Source organism: Mandrillus leucophaeus, unplaced genomic scaffold (assembly GCF_000951045.1).
Source record: "Mandrillus leucophaeus isolate KB7577 unplaced genomic scaffold, Mleu.le_1.0 Scaffold42, whole genome shotgun sequence".
In the NCBI taxonomy this organism is placed as follows: Eukaryota; Metazoa; Chordata; class Mammalia; order Primates; family Cercopithecidae; genus Mandrillus; species Mandrillus leucophaeus.
In genome coordinates this window covers 1,332,803-1,347,252 of record NW_012104476.1, presented here as the reverse complement: position 1 = coordinate 1,347,252, position 14,450 = coordinate 1,332,803, and the positions used below count along the sequence as shown (strand labels likewise).

At 42.8% G+C, this 14,450-nt stretch overlaps 1 protein-coding gene across 1 annotated transcript in view; it reads right to left on the bottom strand.

The window, feature by feature from the left end:
- AUTS2 (autism susceptibility candidate 2) overlaps positions 1-14,450 on the bottom strand; it is a gene marked incomplete at its 5' end in the record, with an annotated part of 1,256,093 nt that overhangs the window by 97,770 nt on the left and 1,143,873 nt on the right. The window contains one exon of the mRNA XM_011992898.1: positions 11,210-11,261. Within this exon, the coding sequence (XP_011848288.1) occupies positions 11,210-11,261 (52 nt within the window). The remainder of the gene's footprint in view (positions 1-11,209; positions 11,262-14,450) is intronic.

Sequence of the window (14,450 nt, the reverse complement as noted above, 5' to 3'; positions counted from 1 at the left end):
ACTCACAGTTAGCAGGGAAAATGTGTGCCCTCTGCAGAAGCGCCAGGTTCTGAGAGGCCCTAAAAGATACATGTAAATATTTTTCCAGACAGAATTTTGCTCTGTTGCCCAGGCTGGAGTGTGGTAGCGCTATCTCCACTCACTGCAACCTCCACCTTCTGGGCTCAAGCCATTCGCGTGCCTCAGTCTCGCGAGCATCTGGGATTACAGGCGTGTGCCACCATGCCCACCTCACTTTTGTACTTTTAGTAGAGACGGGGTTTCGCCATATTGGCCAGGCTGGTCTCCAACTCCTGACCTCAAGTGATTCACCCGCCTCGGCCTCCCAAAGTGCTGGGATTACAGGCGTGAGCCACCGTGCTGGCTGGCCCTAGAATACTTCTAACACAAACTTTGGTCTTTAGATTCACAAGGAGTCTTGGAGGCCACCCCCTAGCTTCTCATGATACCCATGAGAAAAGCAAGTCAAATGGAGTGATCTGCTCAACTTTACAAATAGTCTTGCTCAGGCTTGAGCATGGGGCTTCCCTCCTGCCACCTCCTTGCGGTAGGCCAACCTGGTAAGAATTTAAACAAGGGTGGGCGCGGTGGCTCACGCCTGTAATCCCAGCGCTTTGGGAGGCCGAGGCGAGCAGATCACGAGGTCAGGAGTTCAAGACCAGCCTGGTTAACACAGTGAAACCCCATCTCTACTAAAATTACAAAAAATTAGCCAGGCGTGGTGGCAGGCACCTGTAATCTCAGCTACTCGGGAGGCTGAGGCAGGAGAAACGCTTGAGGGGAGGCGGAGGTTGCAGTGAGCCATTGCACTCCAGCCTGGGCAACAAGGAGAGACTCGGTCTCAAAAAAAAAAAAAAAAAAAAAAGGATTTAAACAAAATCTAACTGAAGAAACATTTAAAAAGTGGACTCTATTGACAGGTGACGTACAGATCTTTATGGCACTGCCTAAAACCTTTGCAATAGCTTAATTAACTCATTTGATAATAGCATCAATTTTTAAAACGGAAAACTCGAAGGGGCAGGTTTTAGTCTAATGACGAGTACAAGCTGGCAGATTCTGGAGCTCTCTAAATGGGAGACATAATTCTGCAGTTTGAGGGCTGGTCTATTTTTGGTCTGCTGACCCTTCAGGGCTCACCTCAGATCAGCTTTTCCACCTAAGAAAGTCTTAAGGTTATTTATTTATTTATTTTTAATTAGTGACTTTGCTATTATACCACTTGAAAAGTCTACTTTTACACTTCAAAATGCATTTAAACTGTTATACTCTTCCAGTCAGATGCGTGTCATCTGTTATTCAGTGTCGTTACCTCTAGAGCCTGTTCCACAGTTGGGGCTCAATAACATGTGAATGAAAAGAATTAGTTTCAATATGGCTTCCACCTTAAGCCAATTGAAGGAATAAATGGAATCACCACTGATGTCATTTATTTAACAGCTGACCAATCTGCTTTCAGAAGAAGACTCCTTGTCAAACTAAACTTTATGGATAAAGACGCCTTCACAGAAGCCCAAGAGGTCCTGTGGAGAGCTGGGTTTTCGGGGAGAGGAGCTTTACTACAGAAAAACCTTTCCCTGCTATAAAGAGAGAATGAGAAAATGATGTAATCTTGGCTAAAATTAGGTTTTAGTGTTACTCTGCTGAGAGATGTGAAAGGTGATAGATAAGAGGGGGAAAATGTTTTCCAAGTGGCTTTTAAAGGCATCCAAATATAACTGCCTCCCACATCAGTCTATTAACGGGCACACTTGAGACATTTCCCTCTTCAAAAGGACTCTTAGAAAAGCAATGATGTGCTCTCAGCCTCCTTCTTTAGAAGACAAGGTTTACGAGGGTCAGAGACGCAGATCGGAGCCCACAGAACGCCATTCCCTGTTAACAGCATCCTCCCCAGCACAGATTTGGGCCTTGTGCTTATGTCATCGGTTGCTAGGAAATGCCCCTGCTTGAAATTCCTAAATCATTTCTAATAAAATCTGGCTGAAAAGTAAAGATCAGTTCACGCAAAGGCACAAGAATGGGTATAGAAGAGAGAGGAAACTGGAGATGCCTTAAGCTGAGCCCTGCTGCGCTGCAGTAACTATGGCGACTTTGGCCACAGGTGATGGGATAATGGTTGACATCCTGGAGAAGTCCTGAATGAGAACCTCCAGGACCTTATGTTTTATGAGAAGATGAAATACTTTGGGAAGGCATGGGAGGAAAAGCCCTAGGGAAGTCCTTGTTGGGGGTTCCTGCCAGTGTCCTCCCATAGAACCCAGTTTCCCTCAATCCGAATCTTTACCATCCTGTTGCGTGTCTCCCTCAGGAAGGACAGAGATCCTCCTCCTTTCTATTCTCTGCCATATGCCCAGAGCCTAGCACAGTATGAGCACATGTCTGGGAGTCAGCTGAACCGAGCTCCACCACTTACTAGCTGCGTGACCTTGGACAAGTTGCCTAATTTCTTAGCCTCAGTTTACTCATGTAAAAAATGAGTGAATTATGTATAAAGTGAACAATACCTAGCAAAAAGGAAAGTCCTCAATAAATGCTAGCTATTCATAACTAACTTCAGTTTCCCTGCCTATAAAATGGAGATGCTATTTCTAAATTCTTTTCTAAATAAGAGCTGCTATGAAGATTAGGGGATAGAATGTATGTAAAATACTTAGCCCACTGTATAATTAGATCAAAATATGGTACTAGGTAGGCTAAGCACTTTCTATACATTGCCTCATTTCATCCTCACAAGAGCTCCAATCCCATTTTACAGAAGGAAAAATTGGTTCTAAGGTGTTTTAAGTAGCCCAAAGTTCCACAGCTAGTAAGTGTCTTCAAAGCAGTGGGATTCAAAGCAGGTCTGTGAGAATATTAAATCCAAAGCCCATGTTCAAAGTAACCATGACAACGCATACTATTTTGCAGTAAAGTTTTATAGCCATCATGCTTCCTCGGGTTAATTATGCAGAGTCTAAACAGTTGGCCGGTCCAACAATTATTCTTTGCAAATCATTGAAGTCATTTCTGCACTCTGGGGCAACTTCTCCAAAAGTCCCTCAAAGCCAGCAATAAGTTAACCCAGGTAAACAATAAGAAAGCAATTAATTTCTTGACAACTTATCAGTTCTAACTTAATATAAACTCCTACCAAATGGCTATTAGGCTACCAGGTCTCTAACAGAAAAGCTTACTGAGATCATCATCAGAGCTATGTAAGCCACCCTCCATTCCATTTGCATTAACACAGTAAGAGGCAACAGCTCCTGATTTGTCCGATTTCTGGAATGGGCCTGTAGCAGATAGCATCATCAGTGCAGTGTTTGCTTTCCCTTCCTTCCAAGGCCCATCCCTGGGGATCCCTCTTCTCTAGTGCTCCTCCCTGTGGGAGTTTACTTTCTACTCCATTGATGGCAGACTCGGTCATGTGACTTGCTCTGGCCAATGAGATTGTTAGAAATGCCACACCCATATCCAAGTGGAGGCATTCTCTGCTTCTGTCTCTGCTCTTTTCCCCTTTATGCGAAGAATAACCACGACGGGGACTGCTCCTTTGGCCTGGATCCCAGAATAAAGACAAGGAAAGTTGCGGCTGATTGGCAGATGACACCTAACATGAGACTTGTTATTGTAGGACTCTGAGCTATTTTGTTACTGCAGCAAAATGTGACAAAGCAGACTCACAGAGACCTGATGACTTGATGCAGAAGAGCAAAGACATCTGTCAAGATCCAGCATGTACTGGTGTGGTGGTGTATACCAGGAAATGCTTTATAATAGAAACTGCACATGGGACAAGGTGGCCCTTCACCCCAAGCCATACCAGTGGCAAAATACTTTTTCCCAACTCTCGCATTCAGTTCACGCTGAGAGTGTTCGGATGGAAAATTCTGCACATAAGATGCACACAGACCTGACAGAGCACCCCACGAGGGATTGGCAAAGCACCCCATGAGGGATTGGCTTCTTCCACTCCCATCCAAGGGCTTTAAGGGTTGATGAGAAATCATTTGTAGGAGGAGAACCAGAGGCCCAGCTCCTATGCCCAACTTTCATCTTGGAGGTACAATGAATCTCTACGTTCTGGGCCACTTCACAGAATCACACCAGGCCTCAGAATGCACTCTTCCAGTAAGTCCAGGCAAGCTCAACTAATGGCAGGAGTCAAGTCTGTGGGTGGAGGAGGCGGAGGGGGAAAAAAGAGAGTGGGACAGCACCTCTGAGTTCAGGAGACTCTGGAATCTCCTTGGTGAATTCACGACATGGATCTTCAATAGACAGCTGTTTCTACTTTTTAAAAGCACAGACTGGGCAAGTAGGTAAAATACTTTGATGTTAGCTCCAGGCTAAATAAAAGACAGCTGAGTAAAAGTTCAGGCACCATGAAATTAATAAAATCACTGTTGCACTCGTTCCACCACAGGTTCGGGAAGAAACTGGTAAAAATCCGCAATGCACGGAGTGGATTACTCGAGTGGGAATCAATCATTTTCTCCACTGAAGTTTTCTGCCATTTCCTTATACGGTACAGTCACTGGATTCATAATTCACCAAAGGTGCTTCCTGAGACTGAGCTTTCGGAGTAATTGAGACAAATTCTGTTAAATAAATTCCAGACGAGAGTGTATTTGACTTATGCACAGGAAAGGAAAGAATTCTTATGTAAGCTGCAAAACAATAGAGTTTTATCTTATCTGAGGAACGTATTGCTGCTTGCCTGTGTGTATTTTACTGCCAAAATAAAATAAATTGAATCAGCTCACACATGATAACATGCTCTTTCCTAACTCATACTAATTGCTTGGCTAATTGATGTTTGTTGAACTTTCTCCATTTCATTGAGTGATTAGGTACAAAGCTAACAGTTGACATCTGTAGGCGCTTAACTGGCGTCTGTAATTACTGTTAATGTTAAATAATTGTTAGTTAATTGGAGTGGTAACTGACTGAATGGAATCCAGATTGTGAAGCAAAAAGAAACCTAGTTAAATAAACATACATTTTCAGAGAAAACAACATTTTTCTGCAGTTGTCAGAAACTAGAAATAATCCAGAGGCCACGGGCTAGCCACGGGCTTCCTCCATTCAGGAACCCTCCTGTCTGGGGTTGGCCCACGTGACTGAGCCCTTTGTCACTCAACTGTCATTAGACTCTACAGAACCGATCTGATATTTTTCACTTCCAATTGTCTATCATGAATGCGTATTACTTTCTGAGACAACCAAATACTAACTACATCATTAACTACACAAAACACTAAATAAGAATGGATTGAAGAGAGGCTGATGAACATTCAAGCTTTTTGGTCAATATTGCCAAGGATAGAGAAAACTCTTTCAAACGACAGCAGTAATCGCCCAGTCTAAGTCAAGGGCTTTCCACTGAGCTCAAAAGTAACCAGAGTGATGTTTGAACATCTGACTAAAAGAATGGAATGGGTTACACTGTAATCTATGCCTCCTCCATCACAGGGGCACTCAGGATGGAAAAGTGGCAGCTGTCAAAGTTCCACCCAAAAGGCATCATCAAGATCACTTCGAATGCCTGGGATCTTTCACCCAGTTCACAATTCCAGTGATGGGATCCAGTATCCCAGGATTCACCACCACATGCATTCTCAAGTTCGGCAAAAGATCAGATCGGCAAAAGCAACTATTGGAAATGTTGGGAGACACTTTCATGCAACATGGAATCTTTTTTGACTGTTACTGGTGGTTTCACACTAACAGTACAAGGCATCTGTTTCCAAGAAGGCTCAAGGGACGATTCTATACAACAAATTCTCTGCTTCTATAGGAAGGTCAATTTCCATAACAAAAGGAGCTGATTGCATGCTATTTGCAGTATGGAGTAGGAGGAGGGACTGAACTACTCACAACTCCTTTGTCTCTTGCATGAAGCACCAATTACCCTTAAATACTACTTAACTCTCCAGACATCTCTATCTTCTAAAAACTCAAGAAAATGCTCTGAAATAGTACAAAGAAGGTCCAGAGGGAGAAAAATAAATGAGTGATGGTCTAACTTTCCCTTATGTGGAATTTAAGGCATGACAAAAACAAAACTAATTTACAGAGGCTGAAACTGGCACAGTTTGCTCTTGTGCACATCCGGAATGCACTTTACATCATGTCCTCCCTACAACTAAACCCGAGACCCTAGGAGGAATTGTAAAATGGTCTCCATATGTTCATTATAAAGGGATTTTAAACTCTAAACCGAATTTTTTTCTTAAGAAAGCTATTCCACAGTCAACGGCATTATTTTCATGCTCAGAATTATTTCATGGAAAGGGCTTTCTTTCCTTTCTTTCTTTCTTTTTTTTTTTTGGAAATGGTGTCTCACACTGTCGCCCCGGCTATAGTGGCACAATCAGGGCTCACTGCAGCCTTGACATCCTGGGCTCAAGTGATCCTCTCACCTCACCCTCACAAGTAGCTGAGACTACAAATACACGCTACCAACCCCAGCTAGATTTTTGGAATTTTAGTAGAGATGAGGTCTTGCTATATTGCCCAGGCTGGTTTTGAACTCCTGAGCTCAAGCAATCCTCCTGCCTCAGCCTCCCAAAAGTTGTGGGATTACACGTGTGAGCGACCACGCTCAGCAGGAATGGGTTTTTCTTAAAAGTCAATGGTGACCTTGATGGCAATATGACTTTTACCTTTCTGTCACCAAACCAAGGAAATCCCTTGTGTCTAAACCTAAAGAATGAGGTCATATGGTTGCCATTGAAGAATTAGGTACCTGGTTACTAAGCCAGCAGTGTCTCTGGGTAACTTGTTTCTTACCTCATCTCCTCAGATTTCAGGCAATTTTTAAGCTAGGTCTTCTTTCTATAATGCTGATAGAACCGTACCGCCAAAAATATCCAAAGGCTCCACTAACCTAAAGGCTCCAACCTCATCTGTGTTCCCCTGGAAATTCTCAGTGCAAAACCAACCCCAAGAAGAGGCCGGGTGTGTTCCACTAACAGGCCTGGTAGAGACCGGGAGAGGAAAAGCAGTCCTGGTCAGAGAGGGCTCCAGCTGGCCAGAGTGCTGCATCTGGTGCTCTTCTTGGTGAGTGTCCACTAGAATCTCCCAGGCTGATGGAGGTGAGGTGGGGTCCTGCCTACGAGGGTGAGCAGCTGCTCTGTTGCTGTTCACATTTCAGGAGACACTGGGTGCTCACAGTAGAAAGAAGCAGAATGAGGTGCCTCATTCCCTGCTGCAGGAAACCCACGCCCTCAAGTCATTCAGAAATGCCCATTTAGCTGGGCACAGCTCCCTGATGGCTAACTCAGGGGGCTTTTCCCCAGGAGGACCCAGTTCTTCAACTTGAGACAAAGTTGAAGGAAGAAGAAGGGGTGAGAAAGTCACGGGGTAAAATACACCATGGTGCCCCTCTCACCGTCTATCTATGACTTGACTTGTCATCGTCTGTCTATGACTTATCTTGGTTACAGGCTGAATCCTGGGAAGGAGGGCTCTGAACTAAGGAGGCGGCGATTCAGGGCTTTTTCTCTTCCCCTAACCTAGACCATGGCCACACGCCAGGACTGGCATCCTAGCAACTGAGGGCTGCGCAGAACTCCTGACACCCTACTAGTGTTCTCTTTCCTCCCAGACAGGCTTCCCTTCTTTTCTTTCCTCCTCAAGCAGCTCTGCTCTGGAGCAATCCAAGAGTTTTAGGAAAGATTCATTATGTTGGCAGGATAATTGTGTGCAGCAAAGAAGAACTCATTTTCTGCACTTTTGTCTACAGACCAAACTGGTGACACCACCAAGGATCTACAGTAGGCAAGAGAGGATAATAAATACTGGCCATGCTGAATAGACTGAAAGTTCCTTTTTAGAATAAATACCCCAGATTTTGGGGTACAGGTCCTGTTGCTCCTACAGCATTTCAATCAACTAAACAGGGACACTAAGTTAGTCTCTCTCTGTGCCTCTGTCTCACTGGGAAAATTAATTTTTTCTTTGGCAGATGGTTGAGTCACAAAGACAGAAGGATTCATAAAATTCACATGAACATCCTGTAAACATTTAAACACATAAAGATTAAATACGGCAACCATGACCTTGATTAAAGTTAAACTGTTTTTTGTGTCTACAATGCTAAGCCCTGCGCAATGCCACACCCCTTTCGAAATGCTAAGGCCTCACTTGGCAAGTTGTGTGTACATGCAAGCACGTGCTGTTTGATTAACTTGTTTTAAAGCAGGGAATAAAAGGTGTCAGAAGAAAGCGACCATTCGGAACACCTAAACACAAAAATCTCTATTAAACTGGATGGCGTCTACAACACAGGGAAAGTCAAAATAAAATCAATGAACAAAAGTCATACAAAATATACTCACTGTACCCACTCTTTTTCAACTCCTGCCCCTTCCCAATTAATTGTTTTATCCCCACCAGAGATGTTGGCCCAGGAATAAGTTTTGTTATGATTGAAAATCTTGACCTAAAGATGGTAAATGACTTATTCAAGCTCACGAGCTGACTGATGGGCCTCGAGCCCCTGTTGCCTCTGCCTGAGCGTCATCTCCACACTGTGCAGCCCAACATCAAGGCTGCACCCCCCCAACCCCCACCACAATCAGCTTGTGAGATTAGCACTGCCCTCCCACAGTGAAATTTTATGGACCAAATCTGCCTGCCACCAGGCTCAGCAGCATAATCTTACCAGCAGCTTAAAGCCACGCTCCTCTGAGGCCAGAATACTGCCAGCCTCTTGAGAGGGAGAGGTGAAGTGTGACTTTAAACATCTGGAGGTGGAGGGATACACATGTCAGCTCCCCTGTACTCCGGTTAGATTGTCCCATAAGCTGGGGCTTTGAAGATTTCCCCAGTTGTGTTTGTTACCTGGTGTAAATTTGCCCTTTCTTACGATGTTTTTTATTGCTCTTGGCTAAAGTTACTGGACAAAGACAGGAGACCTGACTTTCAGGCACGCAGGCCGCCTTGCAGGAAAACTTGAACTTGATGTGCATGAAGCTGACAGTTCCTTGAAGGCCTTGTCAGCCATCCATCCTGTAAACACTGCCACTACCCGGAGTAAAAACAGACCCAAAACCACAAGCCTATAACGAGACTGTGCACCTGTCCTGAAGCAATTATTGACATTCTCACTACACAATGAATCCCTTTTTGAAGTTGTTTTCCTGATATTTAGCAGTCTGAATACTAATCCCCTTAACAAAACTGTCCCCGATGCTTTCCCCCTCCGCACCCCCCTTAATCTCTTTCTCCCCAGGGAGGAAGGGGGTGCTGGATACCAGTGAGTCTACTTTGCACCACCTGGATTCGCACTGATTCCGTCTCTTGTCATTCATGTTACCAACAGGAATTAGCATAAGGCATTAAGGGGAAACTCTGGAGGAGAAAAGAAAGGCCATTTTGATGGAAATAAGGGGCAAAGGAATAATCTGCCATCAACTAAAATGCTTATTTGTGTATGGTTTCCCAAGCAAAGCTTAGAAAAAGCCTATGTTGATTTTAGTGTACACAAAGAAACCTTAATCCTTTCAAGGCAACTAAATCACCCCCAGAAAAGCAGCTCAGAAGAAAGGCACCCTGTCAGGGGGAGGGCTATTCACAACCAAATAGATGCCACAAATCACACTCTGTAAGTAAACAAAAATAAGAATGTGGGAAACGTTTGATTGGAAAAGGAAAGAAAGGGGGGAAAGAACCAGAGGGAAGAGGCAAAGGCGAGCTGTTCATCCGCCCTGAAGAGAGTCTTTCAGGGCAGTGGTGGCCAGAGTGCAGGTCCTGGAGCCGACTCTTATTTTAGGGCGAGATTCCAGAAAGGGGAAATACATTCCAAAGCTTTTAGTAGCGAATCAGCAGAAGACAGACACAGTCACGTGTGGCAGAGGTCCTGGGGAGTGGCAGAGGTCCTGGGGAGTGGCAGAGGTCCTGGGGGGCCGCAGAAACGAAGAAGCCCTGCCTTTGGTGACCTGCCCTCTACCCCAATCTCCCTCTCCCATCACCCTCCTTTCTCACAAGGAAACACCAAGTGGTAGACAATGGTGCATTTTTACCCACGAGCACTGTATGCTATGAATGGCACATCTTCTTTTATTGGGCTTTTAGCATTATGGATAACACATTTATACAAACTTTCAGTCCATCAAAAAATATGATGAAATATAAAACCGGAATACTCCATTAGGCAATAAAAAAAGATAAAATTCAATATGACAGTAATTCTGGGAGTAACAGCAATCACATACACCTCAAGGGAACTCTAAACATAATGTACTATTTAAAATTGCAATTGGTTCAAATTCTAAAATAATCTGGGAGCTCAAAATAACTGCACTTGGAAATGTCTTACTAACCAGCTAGCAAAAATGCTAGCCAAGGCAACTACAGAAGGCTGAAATGGTCTCAAATTTCACTTTGTGAAGGCCCAAGTCTGTTCAAGTGTTACCAAGTGTCGTCTATGTAACACAGAAAGAGATTAGTACAGAAAGCACATCTTTACTGAGCAATTATCATGCCAGCCCCTAAATCAGGCTCGAGAGTGGAAAGGGGAAGATTAAATAGTTTATATGGTTTGTACCTTTCAAATTATACACCTTTCAGAGCCAGTGATTAGAGACTTCCCTAAATTTCATTATTTCCAACAATACTGCTAACAAATGAAAACTGCGCGGAAACCTATTGGCAATGATTTAAGGTTAGTTTTCCCTTAATGTACTGCTATATCATTAGCGTCTCTTACTCTAGATTGTGGTTTGGAAGACATTAATGGGATAGTGCGTATTTAAATTCTGCCCTCTTGCTCGTTTATTAACTTTACAGAAAGCCCACAGCAGAGTAAGGCTTGGTTTATGACCATAATACTGTGAATTCTAAACATCCACTGATTACTAGAGTCTGCATCACACATCAGCTATTTATATTTCTCCTACTGCTGGGTAGTTGATAAGTAACATAAAGTTCAGGCATTTTGAGAACTATTCTTCTCTAGTACAGTTTTCTATATTAGAGTCACATAGTAGTAGTGATTAGTCAAATCTATTTAAATAGGGACTCAATGTATTCTTTTAAAATAAACTGGTTGTTAATGCATCACAAAGTATGCAGACTTCCATCTCAAGCAAAAACACAAAACATCAACAGTAGCTTCAGAATTAAAAGAGAAAGATCACTCTGGCTCTTCTTTCTTCCTAGGCAATGACAATGAAACTAACATAAAAACAAGCCATTACTCAGGAGAATGAATGGGTCTTACCTTTGTTTACAATAACAGTGTTGAAGAGTTTTTCAGAGCTGGCATCCGATGCCTGAAAAACAAGAAGGGGAAAAAACGCATTATTATTGTCATTAACATTGTCATCACCATCAACATTCCCATTATTTTAAATCAATTTACTACATTTTACGAAAGCCTAGCAGGGAAGCAGCAATGTCCTCAAATCATCCATAAGGTGGTGCTAGTTGACTGCCTGAGAGAGACCTGCAGTGCAGCTACTTGCTGGGGGGAAAAATCAGATTTTAAAAATGTGTCCTTATTAGACACATTATCTGTGCAAAACATATTTCTATGAGATGGTACACAAAGCAATTCAGCTCGTTCACATAATGATTTTGCAATTTCGTTGACAGATCATTATTTTGGAAATGGTATGCTTTTCGTGGTATTTGCAGACATGCCTATTTTTCAATTTTCTTTCACAAATCAGAAATGCCTATTATTTAACGCTAAGCTTTTCCTCACTAAAAAGTGTGAGCCAACACTGCCAGAAATTAATTTTTTTTAAAAGATTCATCTGATGACTCCAAGATCCCTGTCCCTTCCAGTAACCAGACGACCTTGGTGTTCAAAAAGACGCAAGCCGGCCTGCCCAAAAATCCGACCACTATGCGTGCCACCAGCATTATTTCCTTTCCAGTTTCTAGAGAACATGTCTGCTAATTATTACAGTGGCTCGAGGAAGGTGAAATAAGCCTGTTTAAACGGTAAAACTAAAGCCAATTTAAATCATACACTAATGTTCTGGAAAATAAACATGGAAGTTGCTTTGAAGGAAAATGCTGTAATGTTTCAGAAGCACTGAGTATTTCTAGAACTTGAAAATTAAAAATTAAGCATCTCCACTATATAACGTGAGGATATATCTGCATTTAAAGTTATAATGGCCAAGCTATATTTGTGGATTTTGCTACATAACCCTCGTGAGAAATCACTCATCTTTCACACCTGATAAACAGAGATGCATATTTTGAGAAAGCAAAAGCCTAGAATGTTGAATAACTATGGAAAAGGAAATATAGGAAATAGGGGGAGTGGGAATTCTGAGGCACAGCATATTTGGACTGTGGGGCTAGCTTTTACGGACAAAGAGGATATTCAATGTAGTCCTTCCATGTAATACTGACAAAGATGAAATATTCCTGGGTACATCTGGGGGACATGTTCTAGTTCTCAATGCAAGTGATACAGAAAGATAAAATATTTTTATTAAGACTGTTTTTCGCTTTAATTCTAACATTTCTTTTATGGGGGTGTTCATATGATTAACAAATCCTGACACAAATGAATGTATGTGCAAAACAAACATTGAGTGCACACATTTATACATGCAGTTTACCATAAACCCTAGATAGATTTTTTCCTATTTTGCAGGAATAATGAAAAATACAGAGGGCCTTCCTGATATCTTAAACTATACGTAACAGTACCTTTACATAAAAACAAACTGTCAAAAAAAAAAAAGTTAATGGGGGAGAAACAAGTTATACCTAGATCAAGAATAATGAGTTATAAAGCCAAAAATTACATGATGATGCTATATTGAAATATTCAGTGAGATTTCTAGCAATGTGAGTTTCCCAGCTAAAAACTCGAGATATCTGTATTTTACCATCCTTTCATGAAAAAGTGTTTCTTAGAACGGGTTGGAATTCTTTTTGAATGTAAATTCATGTTAAATTCATGGCTCACAAAATTAATGAACTGATATAAGGGAAAAAAAAAGTCTGTGTATTAAAGTGTTTTACCAAACTAACATAACCTTTGAAAATTCTGGGATTACCTATTAAAGTGAGTCTAATTGGCCCCAAGAAATATAAAAACAAATTACTGTCTCTGAATGCAAAAAGCATGAACAGGGAAAGGAAATGGTTCCTGACCAAGTTTTTATTTGCACTTGGTGTGTGTGTGTGTGTGTGTTCGAGTGAAAAGGACAGAAGCTGTGGGTGAACAGGCCTTTTGCTTCTGCCACCTTTGTCAGCTCCACATGGGATTCACAAAGAGACACTTAAGTGATCCTAATGTCTGAACCAAACTTAAGGATGTCATTATTATGACGCCGACCAGTAAGTTATTAAGGAAGTAAGTCTGACCGGATATTCAGAGAGGCTTAGGAGTGTATCTTCGACTAAAAGCTTTCTGAGCCCTTACTTGGCTGATACAAGTCACAAGGCTGGACACCATGCCTCTTGCAACTGGGAAACGGGGTGTCTCAGAAAGGCCTACACAGAAAAATACTCAAAAGATGACCACTGCAATGGGGCTCTGGTTGATCGTGAAAACATTCTGGATCCCTTCTCTCTCCTATCCAGGTGGTTACAACTATGGCCGACCACTGTCCTAATAAGTCACAAGAGAGCTTCTTAGCCAAAATCTTCAGGGGAAACGACACGAGTATCCTTTCCTTTTCCTCAATGAACTTTCCTTCTACTTAGGGTTTTAGGGCATTTGTACAAATGATTTGGTTCCTTGGGTCTTAATCTTGGGGATGTTCATTATTTTCGTTGCTTTCAGAAAATAGTCTGCATTTCCTTCTATTACTTGGACCATTTTCCTGGCTTTTTTTAAAAATTATTATTCAAATGAAAAAGCGGCGAGCCCAGAATGAACCGACGAATTGAGCTCTTCCTTCTGTCTAACACGGGGGCACCTCTACCCACTACAGACTTGAAGATTTTACTCACTTCCTTTCACCCCCTCGCTCGGTTTTGGAGGGTAGGGGCATGAAGTGGTTGAATCTAAAACTGACAGAAAACCAAAGCTCTCTTTTGGCTGCTTTTTATTTAAGAGGAGGGGGAATACTTTTTTTTTTTTTTTTTTTTTGGATGTAAAAAAATATTGCTAGAAGCCGTCGTTGGCGTTTAAAGGAAAGTTAAGTAAGTGAAACAGATTGGAGGCGGGAACGCGAAGAATGAGGAAAACTTATAAAAGCCGTGCGTGCAGACAGGGTGGGACCCAGCGGTTCGGGCTCCAGGTCCACCCTCACCCACTTCGGACGCAGACCCCGGGGGCCGCCCTCCGCACCCTTACAGGCGGGAAGGGGGGCTTTCGAACAAGAGAACAGAAACCTCCTGAAAACTTAAGCGCGAGTTCTTTCTCCTGCTGCCGAACCCGAGCCCAGATCTTCTTTCGCTTCCCTTGGAACCGCGTGGGGCCGGGATCCCGACCTCCGCGCGGGGGAAGCGCGACCCCAGGAGCGGGCAGAGTCACGCTAGGGCCC